The sequence below is a fragment of the Amia ocellicauda genome, chromosome 10 (assembly GCF_036373705.1).
Source record: "Amia ocellicauda isolate fAmiCal2 chromosome 10, fAmiCal2.hap1, whole genome shotgun sequence".
In the NCBI taxonomy this organism is placed as follows: Eukaryota; Metazoa; Chordata; class Actinopteri; order Amiiformes; family Amiidae; genus Amia; species Amia ocellicauda.
The window spans coordinates 15,824,055-15,849,496 of record NC_089859.1 but is presented as its reverse complement, the minus strand read 5'-3'; the positions used below and the strand labels follow the sequence as shown (position 1 = coordinate 15,849,496).

Genomic DNA, 25,442 nt, shown 5'->3' with positions numbered 1-25,442 from the left:
TTCCCACTGAAGTCAAAACAGCAGAGTCATTCCGGCGCTTACTCAAGATGCATCTTTTCAGACAGTACTTGTATTTTAGTAATTTATTCTCCTGTAAGATTGCACTTATACAATGTTTTGTCATACTCCTGCCTTTGCATTACTTGCACTTGTATTATTAATTTAGATATCCCCTATGTTCCCTTTCCTTAAGCTCTTAATTTTGACTTAACATCTTGTCTGCAGGATGTAAGACCTTATATATTGTTCACTGTATATCTTGTATACACTTGTGTAAATTGTGAATTTGTAAAATGTATTATGCCTTGAATTGCTTCATATTATTGCACTTTCTATTGCGCTTATATTTTGTAAGTCGCCCTGGACAAGGACATCGGCAAATAAATAAATAAATAAACAAATAAATAAATAAATAAAATGTTTACTTTTTATGAATTGACATTTGTTTTTCTTAAACCTCCAAATCACCTGTTAATACGGATATTGGCAATTAATTAATTCATACCTAACAACCCCAACTGTAGGCCCCTACAAATCTACTAAATCTACATCCAATTCAGAAAATCAACCCTAGCCTTAATGAAAGAACAGGAAATCCCTGTAGCAGAAAAATCTACCTACTAAACTACCACAGAAAATGTACTGTGGAAAACTTTCATAATGGATAGAGAGAGAGAGAGAGAGAGAGAGAGAGAGAGAGAAATTGTATAAGAGGCAGCTTGAATCCAATGTGCATCTCTCTATGGGCTGGTACACATTCACCCTCTCCAGTGAAAGTGTTAACGGTTCAGTGTGGGCCCAGAGAAGTCACTTTGGGGCTGCGGAGGGAGGCAATGTTTTTAATGGCATGCTCGTGGCGCGCTGGCAGCGATACAGTGAGTCAGTTCATCCTGCAGACTAAGCAACCGGTTTAAAGAGCAGCATGAATGTAAATAAACAAGTTCCAATGGCTTATTAACAGGGTGCTCTCAGTGTCCCGTCTGATCCAGCCCGGGCTTGCAGCACACAGCCCAGCAAGACCATCTGCGGTTAGAGCCAATGGCCAAGTCCCCTTACTGGTGTGAACCTAAATATTTATTCAGATGTTGTTAAATATCAGAAATATATTTTTCATATCCCTAATTATTGCCAGCTAGGTTCCTTAATAGACTTTTTTTTGTGTGTGTGAAAGAGGTTTGTGTGTCTGAAAGCTGAAGCGGTGGGTATATTTATAGCTTCTGAGAAAAGGCAGGAGATGGGCCCTCCTGTGTGCCAGTGCCTGGAACTGATGAGGCTATGATAGTGTGGTGCCAGGGACTGGAAAACATTTTGAGGGCACCATATAAAGCAGTGCACTGGGAGGATGAGCTTCCTGACATTGAAAAACTCCAAACACATGAACAAGCCCTTTTTGCGCCGTTGAAAATATGAAGTTGGCCCAGAAATCAGTTATTACTAGACAATCACCTAGCAGGGGCGTTTAAAATCGCAATCAAAACATATTTTTGGTGTAAAATTGTTATAAAGTTCTATTCTTAAACCAGCACCATCATGTAATAAATAGTTATGATTATTTGTTAAAACATTATCCAGCAGAACTACTGTGTTCTGCACTTTTATTGTTCTTGGCAACCACAAACGTTCAGCTTGGTTTGCCTGTGTGACTCTGTCTTGTCTTAAGCACTGTAAGACAGCCAGCCACATTCAGGATTTTAAGTCAGGGTAAAACAGTACTGTACTGTCCAGCACGAGTGGCTAACTTGGAGGCGCACAGAACACAAACTGTCTGATGGTCGCAAACCCCCCCCGACCCCCAATGTTGCTAGTTTTAGCCAAAGCTATGTCGAACATCATCTAAACATAACACGCATTTTTTCTATGGGCAAACCAGCATTGATTAAGGCAATTGACAAAGCTGTATTTCGATAGGATGTTTCTCACAGCACTGGGTATTCGCCTCAGATCATGTGGCACACCTCATGACACTTCATCACACACAGAGTTGTCACAATCTGGAATAAACTACCCAGCGATGTGGTTGAAGCTGAACATTTGGAAACATTTAAAAATAGACTGGATAGGATCCTTGGATCACTTAGTTATTAATGGACACCAAACGAGCACGATATGTCGAATGGCCTCCTCTCATTTGTAAACTTTCTTATGTTCTTCAGCACTGCCCCTGGCTCTCACAGACACAGTCTTTATCCCGTCTGGGGAGGAATCTGTCAACAAAACACTGAGGAAGCCAGACGCAATTCCAGAGCTTTTTCCCCTTTCCCCTTAAATTCCAACTGCTTGTGTTAAGCACTGGAGGGAGGCTCAGTGGTCCCCCACAAAGGGCTGAGCTCTGCTCTCCCCACACACCTACTGGAGCCCTGTGCCGTCTCAGACATGCAGTGTACATCCCACAGGCTGAAATGCACCACCGACGCGGCCAGAGAGCAGCAATCCGACACAGCGGCAGACAATCACAGACTTCAGTAGGGGGTCTCACGAAGGAGATCACGAAGGAATGTGTGTGAGTGCCATGACATAGCAGCTCAATCATGAGACACAGAGGAGAGGAGAGGAGAGGAGAAGGAGGGGGGGTGGAGAGGTGGGGGTGACAGGGGGACTGGGCAGCACTGATAAGCGCCATAAATAGCTCTCCCTGGGCCTGGGGATGGCCCGGGGGACGCCTCAGCACATTCGTCGTGTCCGATAGTGGAGCAACGTATCTCAGGCTGCTGTTGTGGCTGCGGTGATGGCAACACTTGGCCCACAAAGAGTTTTGATTGTTTTACTGACTGACGGCTTCTGCAGCTTTCCATCTTAACAACAACAACACAATCCCACAATTTGGAAATTAAATACATTTAATTCCTGTGGCTTTATCAAGGCTTTTGGCCCACAATGACAGGTCATGTCCTTTCCGCTGTCAGCTTCTTTATTATTGTCAATGTGCTCTCAGCAGAACCACAGACCACGTGAAGAGTGATTGGACAGGTGTAGGTCTTTATGATTGACACGTTCCAAAATCAATACATAAATACATTAAATAAAAATATAAAAACCTGAGCTGTTAAGTATCTGAAAACAAGGACAGATGTGTTATTTCCTTGCAACATTTATAGTTACAGTAAATAAATAAAAAGCCAAACATTCATATCTGCCAAGAATCTTTATATTTTTTCTCCTCGTGTGTGTGTATGTGTGTGTGTGTGTGTGCATGAGTGATGGGTTGTTGTTTGCTTGGTCGTTTTCATAAAGGGAAAATTAAGTTCAGATGGGTTTGCTTTGGAAAAACTAGAGGGAAACAAACCACACAGGACCGCTCTGAGGTCGCCTGGGCTCAATCATCTCACATTTTTCTTGGATCAAAACAGAAACAGAAAAAACAAAACAACGATAACAACAAATCAAAAAAAATAGAATTCTCAACAGGTTTCGTTTCTGTCACATTCAATAATAGTGGCAAAAGCAATAAAATGTCAGAAAGCACAGTGACAGAGCCCACGTCTTTATAGCTTTATAGGATTCATGTAAACTATCCATAACTTTCCATTTGGCCATCTATCCCTATCACTAGGCTGGGACCTGAACGCCTGCCATGGTCTGAGTTAATATTACTTTTATGGAAGAGTTCCACATCAACAGTCAGAGAGACAAGTTATTTGCATCCTCTTGAATCATTTCACTGGGGGAGGCAATGGAGTTGTTAACGTTTGCCCAACTCTGCATTTTTCAGATGGGAAAAGGCTCCAAGTGTCGTGCTGGATCTGAGTTTGGGCTCTGGGTTCTGGGGAATTGAGCCTGTATGTGATTCAGACATAGAGCATGACTGGGGACTACGGGCGGCACTCGGCATTTCATCACCAAGCCAAAGTCGTTTACCATAATTATCAGTCCGGCACCTCTGGCCTCTTCTTCCTCCACAGCTCGGGTGCCTCTTACTGGAAAAGATAATGCCTATAATCATTCTATTCCATATAGCGTCACACACTATAGTTTTGCTTCTTAAGGCTGTGGTGGTGTGATTATACTAAATTTATCTGGCCTGCAGGCTGTGGTTATAAATGCTTCCTCCATAGTGTAGCAGCTTCTTTAGAGCCGTTGTCTAGAGACTTGGTTTACTCATTGGGGGGACAATGTAATATTCTCTCAATTGGGGGTGTCCCCCCCGTTCCCCTAAACCTACGCCTGTGCACTGCACTTGATATGTGTTGAAGGGACCTATGGAATGTGCGGAGAACGTTACTGTGCAACCATCAGAGAACGTCAGTGACACCGTGTGCTCCAGGGTAATACAGTCCTCTAACATTTATCTCTTAATTTATCTCTTAATGGTATCTGTTAATACCAACTCCCAACCAAACTTCTACCTTACACAACGTGACCTGAATGAAACGTGTCAGCTGGGCAGAAGCGTGCACGCACTCCAACCCTGTAAGCATGGCCAATGCAGCGATTCTCTCTGTGAAGAAGAATGTCAAGACTCCTGCCACCAAGCTCCAACACCAAGCTCGCAGTTCAGACTGCACTGAACATGAATTATTTATATTTTATTCTTGCTTATTTATTTTTTATTATTCGCGTGTGTATCTAATTAGAAGAAATCAATGCGTGCAAGCCAAATCAACAGAGTGGTCTGTGGTCAGATTCCTCGGAGATCAACAGGGCCTGGCGATGCCCAGAGTGGCATGCAATCAGGGCAGTAAGGCAATGCGGTTGCGGGCACTGATATGAACACAAAACAACACACCCGTTCCTCTGTGTTGAGACCCTATGTGGTAAGAAAATATATAGGGGTGAATACAGACTTATCTGAGACTGAAGCCACCTGCCTACACTAACACACATCGCTATTGCGAGGCTGCATTTTCTGTCATTAAGTAGTTTGTGGTGAACACGACCGCAGTCAGTGCAAGCGAAACACAACACTGCACACCTCTTAACATTCTCACTGCAAGCGTCAGAAGTGAACGTTACGCATCCTTGCAGCACACAGGATGAAAACTAAAAATAAATACTACTTTTTTTTTGTTGCTGAACACTACTGTGAGGAATAGGCAGGATATTTAAAACTCACCGCAGGGCAGTTTCCAAACATGAGGGTAAAACTCATGTTATTGATTTTTGTTCTGGCAAAACAGAAGAAAAAAAAAAAAAGAAAAAAAAATCTGAAAAGCGTTCTTTTTCTACAGGTGGTGTTATCGAAGCAAAGCACAGGCTGAGACGGTGAGCAGCTGTCAGGTGGGAAGGTGGAATGCATGCTGCTGAAGACACAGGCAGCTCCTCTAGGCAGCAGCTGGGAGTTTGCCGGAGTCTATGCCTGCCCGGAGTTTTCAGCAAAATTGGTGGCATGGTGATTTTTTTAAAATCCACAAGCTATAAACAAACAAAGAAAAAAAAAAACACACATACATACACACATACAGATACACAGAGACACACACACACATATGGTGATATAACCCTGGCAAAAGGCAGAGCATGAGATTATGCTTTGCACGTGTTCTACTGTCATGTAACCCATGATTAGAGCTGAAATGACAGCTTTATGACTTTCTCACAGTCGTTCTTCCCTGACATCAGTGCCGTGGTGTGGAGGTGAGTACAAGCGTGGCACCGAGGGCTGGGACAAGCAGTCTGCCCTGCTGCTTGCCAGCTCGCCTCCACAGGCATTGTGCAGGTGCCCTGGACAGCGGGCTGGTGTGCCCAGGGAGTAGCGAGAGGGCTGGCCAGCGACAGCGATGGCAGCCGGGAGTTTTTCTCAGCCCTGATTAGAAACAGACCCAGCGCCGCCGCCGCCTCCGCCAAGCATCTCCCAATGCATGCCAGGGCTTGTGGTGAGCTGAGGTTCCCATACAGTCAGGCCCACGATGGAATTCGAGAGGGGCCCCTCCCTCATATAGAGCTCCCAGCACTGCGGGCCTTGTCACCAGCCCTGCAGGGAAAAGTGTAGCACAGGACGGCACTAGCACAGCACCGCACAACATGACACTAACAATACAGCACAACACTGTCCAACTGCACAGCACAGTATCTCAAGTAACAGCATCACACAAGCAAACAGCACGACTCAACTGTACAGCACAGAATAGTGTAGCTATTCAGCACAGCACTGCCTGACACTGCTCAGTACATTACCTCACAGCATAGAACTGAAACACGACAGCCAGAGCGCAGTAAGGGAAACAACAACTACTGGTCCAGCCAGCCAGGTGCGAGTCGCCCCACACTGTTGTGACGCAATGAACAGCCTTGAAATTACGAGCATTCTTGACATTGCGTGCAATATTCTTACTTGGCTGATGTCTCCATCGATGGAGACTCGCCTTAACAAACACTCTCACAAGGAGTCGGATGGAACAAAGGCAGTGAAACATGCATGGGATAGATTACAAATATATTTTACTCTTTAATCCATATATGTATTTTAAATGTTGAAAATATATGTTAGAAAACTATAAAATAAATATATGGAATACATACCATATATTTTATATAGAGAAAAAGCGAGCAATTTAGGCATCCTAAAAATATAGAAATCATTCCTTAATAGAATAGATTTAAAAATATATATTTGATCCACTTGGGACAGCGCAAATGTGGGAGGGGAAGTCTGGTAGTTAAAAAACTGTCCACACACACCGTGTCTGATTACATAATAGAAATGTAAACGTACAAAAACAATGCAAGTGTATAGTTCAAGATAACCTGTATAAAGGTATATTATGTGTGTATGAATATGTATATATTCACTGGTATGTATCGACTGGGTGTTTATGTTAATGTGGATGGAGCTTTGAAGTGGTTGAGTATGGAAATGGAAGCGCAGAGTAATGTGACAGTTTTATTTTTAAGCCCACTGTTAATTATTGTACACGAATGGGATGAAAGGGGTGCACACCTTCATACCACAAAGAGTATATTAAAAGGTTTTATGGTTAAATATTTACAATTTATCACTTTAAAATACATTTAAAATATAACTTCCTTCCACAGGACACCACCTGACACATGAAGGGGGCCCAGTGCGTGGCAGGTACCTGTAGCGTGTTGAGAAGAGAATGTTGGAGGGAGGTGTTATTAATGCATTTGTATTTGACAGTTTTTCTCAATCGCTGGCTCAATTCTCAATTTAAAAAAAACAAAAACAATAAGTTCAAATCTCTGAACAATTAGTTATTGTTCACACCAGATTTTAATTTCTTATTCTTTTAAGCTAATTGGCACATGTGTGCAAAAGAGTAAATACAATTGTCTACAATTTGCAAAATCAAAACTGAGTTGATTCTCATTGAAAAAATTGTCATACTCTTCACAACTTCTAAATATTCTTTCATCATGTGAGCAAAATGATCCATTCAATTATCAAAATCTGTCAGACATGCATGTATATTCCATAAATATGTATGACATGGAATGTTTGTGATGTCTGCTAAATTGGCAAATTACCTGCCAGGTGACATAGTAATGAAATAGGAATCACAATCTTACCAATCAACCAATCAAGTTTGGAAGCATATATATGGAGCATGCCCACAGCATAATCACTACCATTTTGAACATGGAGGAACATCACAACCCTGAACAGCAGCTACATGCCCATGGAAGAGAAATAAGAACATGTGTACAAATGTGTGGTGGTGGTGGTGGTGGTGGTGTTGGTGTTGGTGTTAGGGGAAGACATAATAGAAGAAGAGGTAGAAGGCAAAGAACAAGAGTCCTTGATGAAATCAGAGCCACAATTGTGGACCATGTCATAAACCATGCTCTTACAATGGAAGAGGCTGGTCGGAGAGTACAGCTTAATGTAAACGGGTCCTCAGTGTCATCAATTGTGCAAACAAGAAATTTGCAACATGGTCATAGCCAACAATTCCATCAGGCTAAGAGATCCAAAGTGCAATCATAAATGACGACAATATCTTCGCAAATATCATATGTTTTTCTGGACGAGGCTGGGTTCAATCCGGCAGGAGACGTGGCCGCAATCTCATTGGACACGAGCCACAATTGGCACACCTGGCCAACGTGAGGGCAATATTACAATGTGTGCTGCCATTTCTGAGAATGGTGTGAGCACACATATTCCACACATTGGGCCCTATAACGCCCAACTTCACCTGGCCTTCCTAAATACACTTTACAGAGACCTACTACCAGAACACAAAAGAGGTTTAGTTAGACCAGATTTGTCAAATTATGTAATTGTGTGGGATAATGTCAGCTTCCACCAAACCAACATTGTTAGGGAATGGTTTTCTGTGCATGAAAGGATAACAATGGAGTTCCTTCCACCATACTCCCCATTCCTGAATCCGATAAGAGTTTTTTTTCAGCATGGAGGTGGAAAGTATGGCTCAGGCACAAGATCAGATGTCTCTGTTAGATGCTATGAATGCTGCTTGTAAGGACATCACAGGCGATCATTGCAGGGGAGATTTTTCCCCCGGTGCATCGCAAGGGAAAACATCAGATGTGATGTTGACAAATCTCTGGCCAGACCAACAAGAGCGATAGGATGTCCACCAAGAAGATGGTTACTTGTAATGTTACGTACTGTGAGGAGGTAAAATTCATTGTTTTTTGTTTGTTTGTTTTTTTACCCATATGTCTAGGTAAACCATTGGTGTGCACATGGTATATTGTACAGGGAGTTTTACTGTACTTCAGTGATGCCTGTATATACTTGAAGTTGTAGATACCCATAAGAACAGAAAACATTTCTACTTTACTAAACTGAAATTGTATATGACAACCATTTCCAGGGTTGACTGCCATGGTGAAAAAACATCTAAACATCTAAACATTTTGACCTGTATGGCTCACACGATTCAATTTGGGGGCATTGGCCAATTTACTGATACAATAACTAGGTTTTGAAGCATGAATTAATTGTTTTGGGTGAGTTACTACATTTTGCAGACATGAAATAGAGTTGTGATGTCCCATAAAACAGTTCTGACAATTGCACTTACAGTTTAGAGAATGTTAAGACTGTTTAAAGAAATGAGCCAAAGTGATTGAGAAACTGTAATATATGCTGCATTTGAGTACTTTTTTTGCTCACAGTAAACTGCCAGTACAAATCTATTCTTCCGAGACTGTGAATCTCCTTGTTCGTGATCACTCTGTCACCTTACTTTGTGACATACACACACAAACTGACACACAGCATGGTCCAAGGCAAAATTAACTAGAAAACACAGGTTGTATAAGGTGACAGTTCACAAGGGGTTAATCCATTGTGATTTACTCCACATACCTGAACTTAAACAGCTGCATTTTTTACAGAGTGACTCATGCAGAGCGAGTGGGGGAGAGATATGGAACAGAGGCGGCAATATTAACCGTGGCAGCAGCTGTGTCTGGCCTAGTTTGTTCTTGGTATTACGGGGCTGTTATTTAATTTGCGTTATTGAGCGGCCCCGCGGAAGCCCCCCCCCCCCCCCCCCCGGAGCTGGAGCTCCTGTTCAGTGGAAGGCGAGACAAGGGAAGAGAGAATGTGTGTGTGAGACAGAGAAAAGTGTGGAAAAAGACTGCCAGAGAAAGAGGGGGGAAGAGAGAAACAGACCATCAATGAAGCTCAGAAGGTTAAGTATACAGCGAGCTCCGTGTGTGTTAACTGCCTTTTAAAATACAATTCAGATTAAAAACCCTTGGGGATGCATTAGCAGAAATGACACAGCGTGCCCAGATGGTATCTGGTCTGAGATCCGATATGAGTTCTGACAGGACTGTTCTGCCCTGTAGTACGGATGTTAATAGAGGGGCGCAGTGCTGATGGGCCACATGTTTCCAGATGTGCCCCACTTCCTAACCATGAGGGGGCTGGCTGGCGACAGAGCTCTCCTGCGGTGATAAAGGTTTGCGTGAGTGTCGTTTTATACGAGGTGTCAAACTTCATTTGAAGGACTCTGAAGGTTTGAACCGACCTCCCCCCCCCACCCCCCCCCGCCGCCCCTTGACCCTCCCCATCTCGCAAACTTCACTTGCACAGAGACTCCCCTGCTGTGATTTCACTGCATTTAAAAAGAGACAAAATGGACTCCAGCACAGGGAGGTAGTGGGGCCCCCGGGGGATATATTTATATATACGAGAAAAGAGTTAAAGTTAAAAATCTATTTTCAATGACAGCATCAGTAATTCAGATGCAATTATTTTACAGCGTGCCTTCATCTGAAATTGGTCTGAGATGCACCACGCAAGCCGGCCGCCAGCTCCACACTCACATCCGCTGTGCTGCAGTACTGCCCTGTTTTCTTTTTTATGACCCTGGAGTGCCCTGCATCGCTCTCAGAAAACCCCAAAGAGGGGAGTGCTTTTATCTCCCTCCAGAAGCAAGCATGGGAAATCAGGAAAGCGCCGTACCATCGGGGGTGTAAAAGTTTAGGGCTGTGAAAAACGAAACTGTATGAAGCGCAGCCAGGCATTCATCACAGCATTGACGTGTGTGTGTGTGTGTGTGAGTGAGAAAGAGCATGTGCTTGTATGTCTGAAAGCATGTGTATGAGCATATGCAACTCTCTCCTGCTATATATATATATAAAATTTAAAACTTTTTAAACTTTGTAAGCGTGACATGGAAAAAGGAAGCTATAGATTAAAGCAACTGGAAACATCTTGGTGAGGCCTTCATGCAAAATAGAATGGATATGGGCTGCTGCTACTTAAGATATCTATATCTATATCTATGTAAAACATCTGTATATAATGTAGAACTCCTATTCTGAAGACACATATTTCCACCATTTAAATATGGCAAATCTTTCTTCTGATTATAAAAACAAAGAGTGGTAAATGTTTCAATTTATTTTTAAAGCATGGCACATATTTATAATAATAATAACAATTTCTCTCTAGCTCGGTCTAAAAACTGCAAGAACCACAGCAGTAGAAGGCAGCGACTATGAGAAAAGTAAGAGCTTCAATGCTTGTAGGTCAAATGCCATTCAGGCGACGTCTAAAGGATGTTTATTGTAGCAAATCACAGTGCAGTGGAAAACAGTCTGGTTCTGATTCACTGACATAATTAGCACAGAGCACAGTATTCTTTTCCACCGTGGAAAGCTCCGCACTCAGATCTGAAGACGGTAATGAGTTATAGCATGCAAACTAATTGCAAATTGTTATCTTTTGCATTCACAGCAAATGTTGTTTGTCCTTATTTTCTTGTTCTGTTATAAACACACACTGCGTTTCCCTGGGATATCCGGTTACTCGCGCCATGGGCTTCGTTACAATAGTGCCCGCTCTTTTCGATACGCAGGGACACACAATATGTGGAAAGTGGTTGAACCTGTTGGATAATTCGTATAACTGTATCGAACTCACACGGCACTGACACCTCTACTGCAAAGAAGGGAGGACACAGTTCCCAAGCATTGTGCTGAACAGAACAAAAACGTGAGGAACAATTAACAATTTAATCTTGAAGATCAAGACCAAAGCAGATAACTAAGATACTCAGCAACACCTTGGGGCAGTGAGAGAGGAGTGTGTCCGAGAGCGTGGAATATGGTTGGAGGTGACTGCAAACAATTTTTAAGTCAGTTACGCCTCGAAAGCCAAGTCTGCTGTACATGCATTAATATTATCACTATTATTAATTTATTTTTTTAAATCACAACCCCAGCAGATAAATATAGAAGGGCATAAATCAACACTGTGGGCAGGGAGGGGGGCAGACAGCAGCACCTGATGTAAATAACAGTGGCCCGGCAGCTGCTTTATGGAGCGCAGGCAGGAATGTCTTGGAGGGGTCTGGTTTATTTTCTCCTCTGGATCCCGATACCTGCAGCCGCGGAGCTTTCCCAGATCTTGGAATTAATTAGGCTAGGAGCGAGGGAGGGAGCCGGGGGGCTGGCTTCCATCAGGGCACAGCTCCACACAGCCGGCAGAAAGAGGACCCGACGCAAGACTGGGGTCACACTGCCTCTAGCCGGAGAGACCCGGGCAGGTGAGAGGGATCACTGGGGAGGGGAGAAGAGCATGGAGGCCCTGGGAATGGCTGAGGGTCATGGGAAAGAGACAAGAGGGTGAAGGAGCAGGGGACAGCAAGGGAAGGTAAGGTAGTCAAAGAAGGAGGGGGGAGAGTAAAGAGAAAGTGGGAGGGAGGATGAAGAATGAAAAGGGAAGATAAGGTCATGGGATGAAGGGAAGAGGAAGACAGAAAGAGAGAGAGAGAGAGCCCTGTTGCACAATTCTAGAGAACCACCAACCTAATGGGATGTTGTGGATTCTCAGAATTACCGCCACAACAGCGCTCCCTGTGGATTACTTGGTGCCTGTGAGCCTTCAGGGTTAGAGGTTATCAGTCTGTCTGATGCACTGGGCTCTGCTGTTTGCACTGTAGGCTTGCAGCATGCAAAGAAGTGGCATGGCCAAGGCAGTGCAGGTGTTTGGACTACATAAATATTGTACTATTTTTGACCTCTGCAGCGCTGGCAACTGGATTATATAAGTGAGCAGAGCTGCACAACAGTTTTGCTGCCAGTGTTAGGGGGGTGTAAAGAGACCCATAATGCAGGGCTGGACATAGCGAGAGATTTTGCTCTGGTGCTCTTTTGAGTTCTGCTGAAACATAAACCAACTAATTGCATCCTACATCATTCCTTTATGGGGCCACTCTGTGAGGGATTTTAAAAGTACATTTCTGTAATTCTGAAACAATTATGGCAGGGGAAATAAATATCCGCTGCAGATAAAATCAAGGCATTCATTCACATTCACAAGACATTTTTGTTTATTTTTTTTATTTATCTTTGCAATTTGTTCACATTGCACTTTTACATTAGGAATCTTTACTAGGTCTTTATTGCCTAGGTTCACTCCTGTCTTGGGCTTTGTGTCAGCGGGTTGCAGAACAGCGTCTAGCATGTGATCGCTTCAGTGTATATCACCTGATTGGGTACTCTGCAGATCGTGTTGGCTCACCATGTTGACTGGAGGTTATTTATTTTCAGTGTGAGAGCCAGGTTGTGACCTGCCTTGAATGCATCCTGGGAAGGCCCAGCCACAGCCTGGGTCCCAGCAGCCATGGAGGGAAGAGTCGCAAACAAGAGTCAAACAGCAAGAGGGGACAACTGTGGATCTGACAGGCTGGGCTGCTGGAGGCTAGTGAAGTCATGACACAGTTTGCACATGGTCCTGTTCACACCAACCCTTGTGCAGAGGCTGCAGGCAGAACAAGCCACTTTGTGCTTGGCCACTGATGACCCTTCTCCCGATGCTTAGGACTGCCGTTTCTCCAGTGTCAACGAGCCATTTGTGTCCTTTTTCAGCGCCTTACACCCATAGAGATTCCTGCCGCTGTCTGTGGTGTTTTGGGGACAGTTTGAATAAAAGCATAGTTGAAAGAATAAAAAGCGTTTTTCTTGTTTGTTTGTATTAATCCCATTTAAAACTAAAGAGCTTATATTACACTTGGCCGGGGTCGCAGTCGCCACCCCCCATTACGTCATTCGGGTTAGGCGTGAGAAAGTCTTGTTTAAGAGCAGAAAGTGGGTTTTTTGTTTAAAAGCTGTCTCAATAAACTCACTTTGGCCAATAAGGGACATAACATTACTGCTGATGCAAACTGTTCTTCCTGCAGGCCGGCAGAGGCCCAAGAGATAAACATTTCATTCCGAAGTAAAAAACCTGGCCAGGAGTCAACGAAAGTGCAGGGTTTCAACAATGTGCTCAATTAACAACAGACTGTGAGCTAATACATATAGAAGTATAGAAAAGCACTGGGGAAACCTTAATAAAACACAGTGAAGCTCCAGTACTGCCAAGAATGAGGCAAGGAAGGTGAGAAAAAGGTAAATATTATTAAGAGTGGCTTTGCAATATTTTTTCACTTCCTTCACAGATTTCATACATTTATAAAAAATAAAAAATAATAATAATAACTTTCTACTATGGCGACGAACAAGCGTTCACAGTGTTTCTAAGTTCTTTTCTAGAACTCACAGTCATAAATCAAATCAACACTGGAAAAATGCATTACTTGCACACTTACTAATGTGCTCCAAAACTGCCTTTATTTAAGCCAATGTAACATCTGAGGGTCCTGCACGCCAAAGAAAAGGCATTAACAGCACGACATCTCGAAACAAGAAAACCTGTTTAACGTGAGCAGGGCAACAGTGCCCTTCTTGTTCTATACTGCTCTACAGCTACAGTATTTGCACCACCCCACTGTGCATATCTGGCCCCTCTACAGCAAAATGTGTCTGACAAATGTTCAAGTTTCCATTTCTTATATCTCCTATTAATGCTCTCAACTCCATCATATATAAGCATTTCCTTCGCCTTTAAAACAGAATCATATTGCAGCTATGAGTTGATTTCACTGTTTTTGTGTACTAAAAAACAAGAACAAATGAATAAACATTTTCAAAGGAAACAGCTGCTGAAAAATATAATTATATATATATATAAATATAGTTTTGCAGAAACTAGTTGGTTTGCAGCACACTGAGGCTCTGGTATTTTGCTTTTTTTAACTCTAAAGATGGGAACTTCCCATTAGAAAATGAAAAGTAATTCTGGTCTGTCGCACTGTACGTCGGCCCACCCAGCCACTGCTGCTGGAAAGAGCTGGGGTGTGTGCTTTATGGACATGGTGCTGCATTCATGTTCCAGGGTGGATGAGGAGGTGCTGGCTAAGCATTACATAAACATACATTTTCAAACCCCTCAGCTCTGCAATATGGCCCTGTAAAGGACGGCATGCATTTTAAAAGAGGTTTCGGCAGAACTGGTGTTCAATTTCCAAGTATTTGCCTGGGAGTGCATAATTGGTCTCTTTACACTCTCTTGACGCTGGTCATTGCAACTTCGGCATTTGGGCTGTAATAATGTAGAGAAAAAGGTCACGGGGGAAACGGGGGCTATGTGTGTTGATGCTGAGGTACGGGGGTGGGGGTGGGGGGGTTGCAGGTCTGCATTCCTCGCAGCTGGTGAATACACAGACTGTCCTGCCCTGCACAAAGACCCTGTCTCCCCCTTGGGACCCTCACACAGGCCTGGCCCCTGGGCTATAGGATTACCCCACAGAGAGCGGTCAAAGGCAGGCTTGTAAGAGCAGGCCGGGTAAAGTGATATTTAATAGACTTGAAAGGACCTCATCCATCCAAGTAGCGTTTAATCCACATTTCACAGGAATGCCACATGGTCAGGAGGATGGGAGTGGGGGGATGGGGGTTCAGGTTAAACTGATAGCAGGCCTTCATTGTACTATCATCAGTTGCCCATCTGTGATTTTGCAGCTGCTTGGGACAGAATGATAATACAAAATAACTAACTAACTAAAAGAGTTTGTTGTTACTTGTTTGCGTATGCATTTATATTCCTGAATGGCGAGGAAGCTACTGTGTCTGGGAGCCAAGGGACGCATCCAGTAAGATGTGCAGGACCACAAAACTCCCTTGCTTAAACTCTGGTGCTCACTGTGTCCTTTTCAGGTGGAATATTCCTAATGCTCCCAAAATATAAACAATCCAATCAACTGACCAGAGAACCTGGGTCCGCTCTTACATTGTTGCTGTGGTAAACAGTTTCTGATCTATTCCTAAAAAAACACAGAGCTGCAGACAAATCTAAAAGAACAACAAGACTTCAGCCTTGAAGCTTGCCCTATTCAGTTATGACACTTTTTGACACTAGCCTACAAATGCAAACATGTTGAGGACAGCCCTCTGTGTGCGCCCTGTCTCTCCAAAGTTTGGGTAATGAACACAAACTGTGTTTAGTGCAGATTCCTGACCCCAGACTTTGACTGTGTTAGGTTAAAGGTTTTTTCTACAGCCTCCCTCTCCACTGTCTCTACCCAGAACAGAACCACGGTGCCCTCTAACACCTATTTTCTGTTTTTTTTATTTTTCACACAACCCATCTAATTTTCTCTCCCCCGAACACCGTAGCAAGCACTGCAGAGCTCAACACGGGGGCTGGGGAGAACGCTGCGGAGACGCTTTCTACTCTCACAGCAGGTGGAATTGGACAGGACAGGACATTCCCGGGCAACCTGAAAGATATCACCGACAAATCAGTGAGATGAGTTGGAGCAAGACAACTTGCAGAGAGGCTGTCAGGTGCCTGTCTGGGCAGAGCCCTGCTTTAAATCAACACCCTGGATGGCAAGGACAGACACAGCCTCTGATAGCTTGATAAGTGTGGGTATGATACTGCGTGAGAAAGAGAGCGTGAGCAGATCGTCTGTCTGAGATCTTATCACTGCCATCTGCCTCTGTAGAGCATAAAACCTATCCACTGAGCTGCACACTGCTGATGACTCTGAGAACACAGAGCAATACAATTCAAGGCAATATTTAATATATATAATATATAGTAATTAAATAAAAAGCAAACAAACAAATAAAACAATAACAAAAACACCCCACCATGGAGCCCTGACAAAAATGTTCCCATTTCACAGAAGATGAAACCACAGCGTAACTGTCGTGCACAAAGGTCCCAGTCATCAAGTTTCACATTCCTACACAAGCTTGTCATCTGCATCTCTTCCTATATGCAATCAATATTAGCAGCATGGCAGCAAACATTAGAGCCTGTTTTGGTTGGTTTGTTTGTTTTCTTCTATTCCCTAATGTGCCCAAACACAGGGAGAGGCAGAACGTCTGATGCTTTCTTCTTAGGCAAAGGTCAACCCGAATGAGGTAATGCAATGAAGTTAATTAAGAAAATTACTGAAAATCCCCCAAACGGTTCCCAAATACGTAGTGTGTGTTGGGGGGGCAAGGCTTTAGTGCTAAAACTTCAGATCCTATTTCAATGTTTGCTGTTTTTAAGAAGAGAAAGTCTTGACAGGTTTCCAGCAAATTGGTCATCTCTGGGGTATATAAGAGAATTGCATTTGTTGTTTTATGTTCAGTGTGTTTTATTAAGTCTATGACATGCTCCCTTTTCTTAATTTATGTTTCAAGACTTCTGCAGCTGTCTTTTCCACACTTCACCACAGGGTAATTCAATTTTACAAGTGTAGATTCATGTATGTAAGTATATATGTATCTATGCGTATGAGTATGTAAGTATTTATGCATTTATGCATTTATGGTTAAAATGTGCTATTGTTCAACACAGGGCTATAATAATATCTTGTGTAATGTTTCACAACGCACCTTTTTATACAAAGTCTAGAATTAATTACAGATGAGAAGGACGGGAGAATCACAAATCATTTTTAAATCAAGTGATGTATAAATCATCTTAAAAAACACACAGGACAAACTCTGGCATCAGTCTTTCTGTTGGCCTTCCAGCAAAAGACCATAATACACAGGGTTAGATTTGGTGAGCTGAGTGTTATATTAAATGTTTTACTGCAGGGGTGTACAACCCTGGGCCTGCAGGTGTGGAAAGCATTTCATTAAATTCCCATTAGCTATCGACCGATGTATCTTAACTGATTCACTTCGGCAGATGGTTTGGTAAAATTATTGGCAACTCAGGTGCGGCAAAGTCCAGGAGGTCCAGCCTGGCAGCACCAGCACAGCAAGCAAGGCCTATCGCCCTTCTAGGGAGTTTTCTTGAAAGGCATGGGAATGCAGGTTTGACCTGAGCGGAAACGGGGGAGAATCAATAAATAACACCAAACAAAAATAAATTGTGATTAGAAAGGGAAGTCAAGATTTGTAGAACACTGACGAAGGCCGGTGTGAAGTTTAAAGAGATTGTTTTGTTTTTTTCCCCTGCTCTGGTTTTTCACACCTGTTGCTTAAGAAAGAAAGCTGCCCATCATTCTTGCCAGCCCTCTGACTCATAATGAAAATACAGCGATCTGGACCTCCATCTTCAAAGCGCGCAGCTCTAGCGTGAAATCTTAATCACTACTGGAAGAGTAAAAGACAGAAAAACTGGCACACAGAACAAGAGCCATAACAGCCTGAGCTCAGGATCAGGCTTATAAAACAATGCAAGCAGCCTCTCCCTCTCTCTCTCATTTGTCTTTGGTTTGATCAGGCTTGCTGTAGGTAACCGAGGTAATCTCAAGATCCGAAATTCACACGCGGCGCAGATATGGAGAAAAAAAAAAACGGCTGAGAGCAAAACGAAAAAATAACCACTAAACACCTAACAAAACAAAACAAATGCATCTGAATAAATATAACAGAGATACAACTCTTTCCATATGGACTATATCTGCTCCCACTGCCTCACTGATACAAAAGTGTTTTGCCAAACCTATGCAAAGAATTACCTCCTGTTTTCGCATCATGGCTTTGGCTGACTGATACTCCCCTGATTTTCCCTAGCTGGAGATACAGGTGTGTTAAAAACATACATTCCTACTGTAACGTAAAGGCTGACCTATCATGTTTAGGCAGCAGCATTTGCTTGTGTGTGCATGTGTGTGCGTAATTTAAGGTAGTCTGTTTCTTAGCCACGTGCTCTGTCACGCTGGTGTGTTATCTGTCTGCTGTTTGCAGAGGCTCAGTGGCTGCGGCTTGGCCCTATCGCGGGGACCTGCCCTCGAAGCTACTGACATGCACTGCCCGTCCTGCCCACCTGGTTAATGTGCTTCAGTTTGTCGATGATCTGGCTGATTACTGGCTCTGGCGCTTTGTTCTTGGAGTCTGGGTTCTGGGGCTGGACCCGTTTCGCTCCTGCAGAGGGGAACCTGGGTGGCACAGAGAGAGAGAGGGTAAAAGAAAGTAAGCGTGTGAAGGAAGATAGAGAGAAGGGGCACTGAAGAAAGAGAAGGTGACAGAGAGAGGAAGAGAGGGAGGGAAAAGAGAGAGGGAAAATCCCCCTAATAAAACACATCCATGATAATTCTTCAGATTCCTGTGGCAGGTATGGTAAATAGCCAGACCTGCCATTCCAATGAATTACATGGATTTTGGGTGGAATGTGTTTTGGAACTCTGTATAAACAAAACGCGATTGTTGTGTAAGGTGAGGGGCCTCTTCTTTTCTCTCTACAATGCCCCGGTAGAGGCTGTGTGAGCACAACCCTCATAACTCCCATTTCCTGTGTATCATGTGTTTTCTCTACTCCTCACTACAAGAGCACCATCTCCAGGCATCCCAAAGAAGGACAGCCACAGAGAGGAGGGGGCCAAGTGCAGTGATGTTGCAATCCCTTGTGATGTTGAAGAAGAAGGAGAAGAAGAAGAATCCAACCCAGTTTATAAGGTTAACAAGAGTACACCACAGGCACTATACAATACTATAATTAAAGCATTGTACTATATAAATTATAATTCAATGCTCTTTCAAATCAAAGTAAATGAAGGCATTATTTGTCAGGAGTTTTGCAGATGTCATCACCAAATAAATATGTGTTTTCTCTCCAAACCCTCAGACAACCCTCACACGCCCAGCTGGGGCCAATCACAAAGTGCAGAGACATTTTCGACTTTTTAAACGTTTTTATTTTATTTTTTATTTCACCCACTATGACAGCGTGCGGTGGCGAAGGGCTGTAATTAGTGTAATCCTCTGGAATGTTTGTTGATATAATATTAGCACTCGCAATCTCTCTTCCGGAGTGAAGAAAGTATATGCTGCGAGAGAGAGACAGAGAGAGAGCAAAAGAAAGCTGAAACAGGGCTTTGTTTAATGAGGACGTTCATCCCGTACATCATAGGCCTCAGCTACAACAGGGCTTTGCGCTGGGATAGGCAGGCACACACATGCCTCCCATACCTGCTCCTTTTCAAGGGCTTTTTTGAACATTCTGTGGAGTGCTGTGAGGAGAGCGGCTCTCTGGCTCTCCTCCCCCTGTTCCATTGTATCTTAGCATTCCTCAGGGGATTCAGCACCCAATCACGACCACCTCATCACAGACAGCAGGGCGCCGGGTGTGGGCTGAGGCTATAGGAGTGTCCAAGCCAGGACTCCCCAAGTCGCAGGCCTAGGGCTGTCCCTTGGTTTCCTGGCCAGAGGGGTCTGCAATGTTTAATCAGTGGAACACTTAAAAAATCAGATTTTCTTTTTCTTTTTTTTGTGGTATGCAATCCTTTCCAACGCCTCAAACATTTTCCAAGAGCTTTTTAAAGCAACAAATCTTTTTCATGACCAACTTGAACTCTGCAACAGTTCTAATTAGCAAATTAGTAAGCCAATTAGGTAATTACCTTTGAAAAAAACAAAACAAACGAACAAACAAACAAACAGGCCACCTGGGATCCCCAGCCTAACAACTAAGTTAACCTGTTTCCCTGGTCTCCACCATCTGATCACTTAAATCCACCTATTAAGGCTTATATATGGGGCTCCCCGGGTGCAGGGCTGCAATGTATGCAGTAGGTTGGCGTGCTGCAGTAGGCAGGCCTGCGAGTGCCCTTTTAAGACAGGATTGCAAAAGGACAGGCTGGCGTTACCATTTGAATAAAATACTGCTATGTGTTGGACTCATATTTTAGGTGGGGAAGTGAAGAAATATGTGTTGCTAGCTTGGCCTGATTTACAGCCTGTCCCTGTAGCACAGTAAAAACCAATAACACAAGACTCAACTTTCAGCCTTTAGTCAAGGTTTGCCAAGGACTAATTTGGGTTGATATTAAACACGATTACATTCAAATCATATTAGTGGGCGGTTTTGGGGATTCAGTCATCCAACAGTATGATTATGAAACCTCCTCCCCTCATTCTATTTTTAGACTACAGTTGAACAGAAGTATAAAGAAAAGAAGAAGGAAAAAAAAAAAATCTGGAATTTTTTCATTAAATCAGCAATCGTTCCATTCCTTCGGTGGTTTACCCTCCTGCGGGAAATTGGAGGGAATAAAATAGCAGCACTTTAATGAATCATGAAAAACTTTACTTTGAAATAAGAACAGCTTTTAAAGAGATAGGTGCTTGACTTGAAAGTACTTTTCACATTATTCATATTATTATTGTTGTTATTATTATTGTGTCCTGTCCCAGGTGTAGCCTGTCTTGCACCCTGTGTCTGCTGGGTTAGGCTCCAGCTCACAGTGGCCCTGTACTGGATGAAGTGGTAATTGGAAATTGATGAGTGGATGAATTATTATTGTTATTAATGTATTGTTTCTAAACCTGTTTGTTAGGGCCAACTGGCTTGCTGACACACTGACATAAGGTGACTGTGTCTCACTGTATTAAACTACTGCAACTTATTCAAGTGCACTGGAGCCCCGAGGGTACATTCAGAGCTCCTGTATTCGTAATTGCTTTCAATTAAAAAAAAAAAAAAATGTCTTGATACAAACACCCATAATGAGCATAAATGTGGCGCTCCTGTAATGCCCACTTTGACTTACAAAAATGAAAAGAAAACGCCAGCTGTGTAGTCTTGTTGTTATTCAAATCAGGTAAGTGGGAAGCTAATTTTGAAAATCAGTTTCCTGCTGATATTTTTCACTTGATCTGATTAAACATAATAATTACAAACTGATTTCCATTGCAATTGTTTATTCATTAAATGCTTTTTTTATTTTCAGGCTTTTCACCTTCAAGGGGAGAAACAATGTTAAAGTTTTTGCTTTTTTTCCTGCTTATTAATTTCTTCATCAATTTCACACGTAAGCAACCATCCATCAACACCTAATGGTCGTAGGGCCTGACCTGCCCTCTCCCAGCTGGCATCCCTGGTCACCTCCAGACCTGAGTGCAGCAGCAGAGATGGAGCGATCTCTCCCAAGATCAAAGGCAGAGTCTGAGATGCTATCAATGTCTCAAAGGGTAAGGTATTACCGCCCCCCCCCCCCCAAGCCTCCTTTGAAAGTAGAATAGCTGTAAGGGCCATGAGATATCACTGTTTCTGGGGGTCACCTTGACTGAAAATCATTTTCTCTGAGCGCACCCGGCTCCCGTCACAGACTGGGCCGCGTGGGACTGTGCCCACAGGCGTGTGCAGTGGGTAGAAACAGGCGGCGCAGGAGCTCCAGGCTCCCAAACCACACAGACCCTACACGCCAACAGCAGTGCGCCACACGGGAAGTTAATTAATGCGAAGAGGCCATCTCTGCACGTCTAGCAGGCCTGTGGCCAGTTGCATACAACTTTTTTTCCTATGCGATGCTGCTACTCATCATATTTGATGTTGTGCGTATGTAGAGTGCTAGAACATGAGTGACTGTTGGCTGCCTTGACGATAACTTGATAATAATAATACAAATAATAAGCGAGAGGGAGGGAAACATAGGCCCTTTATCAGGGCAATTTGTGAATGCCTCTCCTCCCCGACTACAGTTTCTGTTACTGTACCAGATTTTCTCAGTGGAACCACGTTGTTGGTATTATTGCTTTAGGAATCAAACACCGACAAAAGCTGACAGGCGGGTCTGGTCCAGAGGAGTCACCCAGCAGCTCCTGCTACTTCACTCTGCGGAGGGGCCCAGATCTGACAGAGCCATGACAAAACACACCTGTCCAGGAGTGTAACACACAGCCCGGCTTCAGGTACATCACACTAGCTCCTCAGCTGCCGGAGAGGTGGAGGTTTAATGTACAGATGACTCACCTCCTACTGAGCGCAGGTGGCAATTACCCCGTATCTGGCTCATGCTTCAAGGAAAACTACGTGTGTATACATATGTGTGTGTGTGTGTGCTCTATGTGTTTATACAAGATCATTTACATATCCAATGCTCCCATTCCAGCAGTGGGGGGCTGGACCACCATGCATGGAAGCACCCTCCCTGCTGTTCAGGAGGCGGAGTGTGTTGGAGTGGAGAGGACTCTTACACCATGCTCACGCTACATCAGCCACTCTGATATTATTTCTGCGGCTTCCTCTCGTCTCGGTGCCTCTGCTGACATTGAAAGCTGTCTGCTTGGGGTAACGCACTCTCCCAGAGCTGCTAATTAACCCCCCAGGGTACCCCCACCCCACCCCCCCATACTGCAATCCCCCCAAAAAACTGTCCATGCACAGAGGGGGTAAATTATTACACTGCCTGAATTCATCGCCTTCAAGTTCACCTTGCCAATGTAGGGCTACGGCTTTCCTCACGCTGTACCAAGGGGGGGGTAAGAAATATGCACAAGGACAGCAAAGGAAGAAGTTAAATATTGCCAAATCTAAACCACAATTAACTAAGCCTAGGGAGTCGTGGTTTCCCCCATTAATAATTTCCAGCTCCCGAAAAGCCTTCAGCCTCTTGTTTTTTTTTTCCACTTGCAAACCATCGGTCACTTTTGTTGCACCGTTTCTAAACGATGTCTTATAGAGCTGCAATCTTGCATTTTTTTCCCCCGTAGTCAATGGAAACAAAGCACTTAACTTCCTAGTCCAGTCACTAGCTGGAAAATGCCTTGATTATTTGTGGATGTTTTGAAGTGTAATGTCTTTCTTTGATGTTTTTCCTTTACTTTTGGAAACATATGTATCCTATCACAGAGTGTGTGTGTGTGGGTGAGTGTGAATGAGTGAGTGTGTTTATTTATTTCCAAGGTGTATTAATTTAGAATTATATATTATTTTTATGTGTATTTAAATAGAAAATTATTCATAATCTAATAACATATAATAATGCACTGATTTCAGAGCACCTCTGTAACGGCCGTTTTCTATACCTGTCTGCGATTTCCTGTCCGTTCCAGCAGAGGGAGCCGTTCTGCACGGCAGACTCACGGCTGCACAGCGCCTCTGGCAGGTGGCTGTAGAAGCTGCTGAATCCTCGCAGGCTGGCGATGAACTGCCTGTGGAAGACAAGAACAGAAATGTCTGGCCACTTGCACACACTTGCAGTGTTCAAAGCGGGGAGTCGGCCTCTCACACAGAATGGCCAATGCAAAGGAACTCTTAGCGGCATCTCCAGGGTTCTAAACCTCTGCCCGCCCTCCGCTGCAAAGTTCTAGGACCACGAGACACAGCCGACATAAAGCAGCGCCCCAGCTCTGATCTCTCTCATTTACGTCAGATTTATATGGACAGGCCAATGGGACATGAGTAACTCCTATGGTGAATTATTGAGTAACGTGGGTTTCTAATTTCCACTGAGCTGTAATGGGGAGGCTTGATGAATTTAATTCATCAGGGGTCATTAAATCCTTTCGTTTTTCTTTTATTTCTAATTGACATTTAGCTGCGGACTGCGAGTCCTTTAAACTGCAGCACCTTCTCACTGCTAAAGGCATCGCTCAACGGGGAAGTGGAAAAGTCAGCCCAATGTCAGCTCAGCTGGAATCTTTCACTAAAAATTAACGAGCCTCTTCATGAAGAGATAGAAATTAAGTCAGGCTGTTATCACTCCATCGCCCCTTCCCCGCCCTGAGAATATCATACCAACTGTGTTCTTATGGAGTGGTTACCCTGTAATTTGATTTGTTGATAACCATGAACTAGAGGTGTCACATATATATTTATTATATTGTATATATCAATACCTAATTACTCAGGCATCAGTTAAGGTTGTTATTTTGTCAACTAGCATTATTCTTATTTGTCTTTATTACATCAGGCCATGGTCATTCACTGTTCAAAGGATACAAAAGAGTTTATGGTAATGTCATTGTGTGGAGGGTGGTGTGTGCAGTGTGGCTCCCCATACTTCCTGCGGCCTGTCAGAGTTTCCTCAGGGTCAAAGGTCTTCCTTGCCCTCTGGTCCAGGAGAGCCCGGTCAGGGGGGGCTGCCGAGCGAACCAGCCTCTGTGAGGAGTGAGCACACACATCTCTGACCTGGAGAGCAGAGACGGGGAGGTAGAAAGAGAGTGGGGAAGTGAGGCAAGAGAGGAGGAGAAAGAGGGAGAGAGAAACAGGAATCAGAATCCAGACTGTAAACTGGCTCAGTGTCCTCACCTGACTATCAAAAACACATACAGGAACAGAAAAGATGCATGAAAACAGATGCAGGCAGAGTGCAATGAGGCCCACGCTGACACAGCCCTTTCATCCATGGAAGCACCTGAGAAGCAGAGAGACTGCCTGCCTGCCTGCCTGTGGGGCTCTTGGTAGCCTTTCTTTTGTTCTTGTCTCTATGAGTGGTTCTGTCTGCAGTCGTTATCTGAAAGTGCGTTCATAGAGAGAAAGGCTCCGACACAAATTAAAACTTATTAAGAGTTGTTTTTTTTGTTTTTTTGTCCACACAGAGAATTTATTGATGCAGTAATATGCACAGTGGAAATAAACTGTGGCGATAAGGAGGTTAATGTGTTTGGGGCGATATCAAAATTCATCCCGACGCTGCAATAGAACCACTCAGCACACGGGGTAATAGGGAGCTCTGAGAGACTGGGACGGCGTGCTCAGCTCATAAAAATTAATTGACTATATTTTATATAAACAGCTGAATGGTAAAAATTGAGTGTTGTTTATGCAGAGATGAGATATCGTGCTGCCCCCTGGCTGTGTGTCTGGTTTCTGCGCTGGAGAGAGCGGATTATGTCACTAAAATCTCCATTTCTCTGGGGCCCGGGACGCTTTAACAGGTGTTTCCACTGGCTTAAGCGTCCGGACCCGTCCAGGTTTTGTGGTCGGTTAACTATCTGCTGCCAGACGTGCCGTAAGTGTCCGTCACCCACTGAGGAAATCATTCTCTTTCAGAAGAGAG

The 25,442-nt window shown here is 43.7% G+C and overlaps 1 protein-coding gene across 1 annotated transcript in view; it reads right to left on the bottom strand.

The window, feature by feature from the left end:
* The window catches only part of gpc3 (glypican 3), a 121,243-nt gene that overhangs the window by 23,403 nt on the left and 72,398 nt on the right, over positions 1-25,442 (bottom strand). Inside the window, exons 4-6 of the mRNA XM_066715213.1 lie at positions 24,444-24,571; positions 23,467-23,592; positions 18,488-18,599 (exon numbers count right to left, since the gene is read on the bottom strand). Coding sequence (XP_066571310.1) covers positions 18,488-18,599; positions 23,467-23,592; positions 24,444-24,571 — 366 coding nt within the window. The remainder of the gene's footprint in view (positions 1-18,487; positions 18,600-23,466; positions 23,593-24,443; positions 24,572-25,442) is intronic.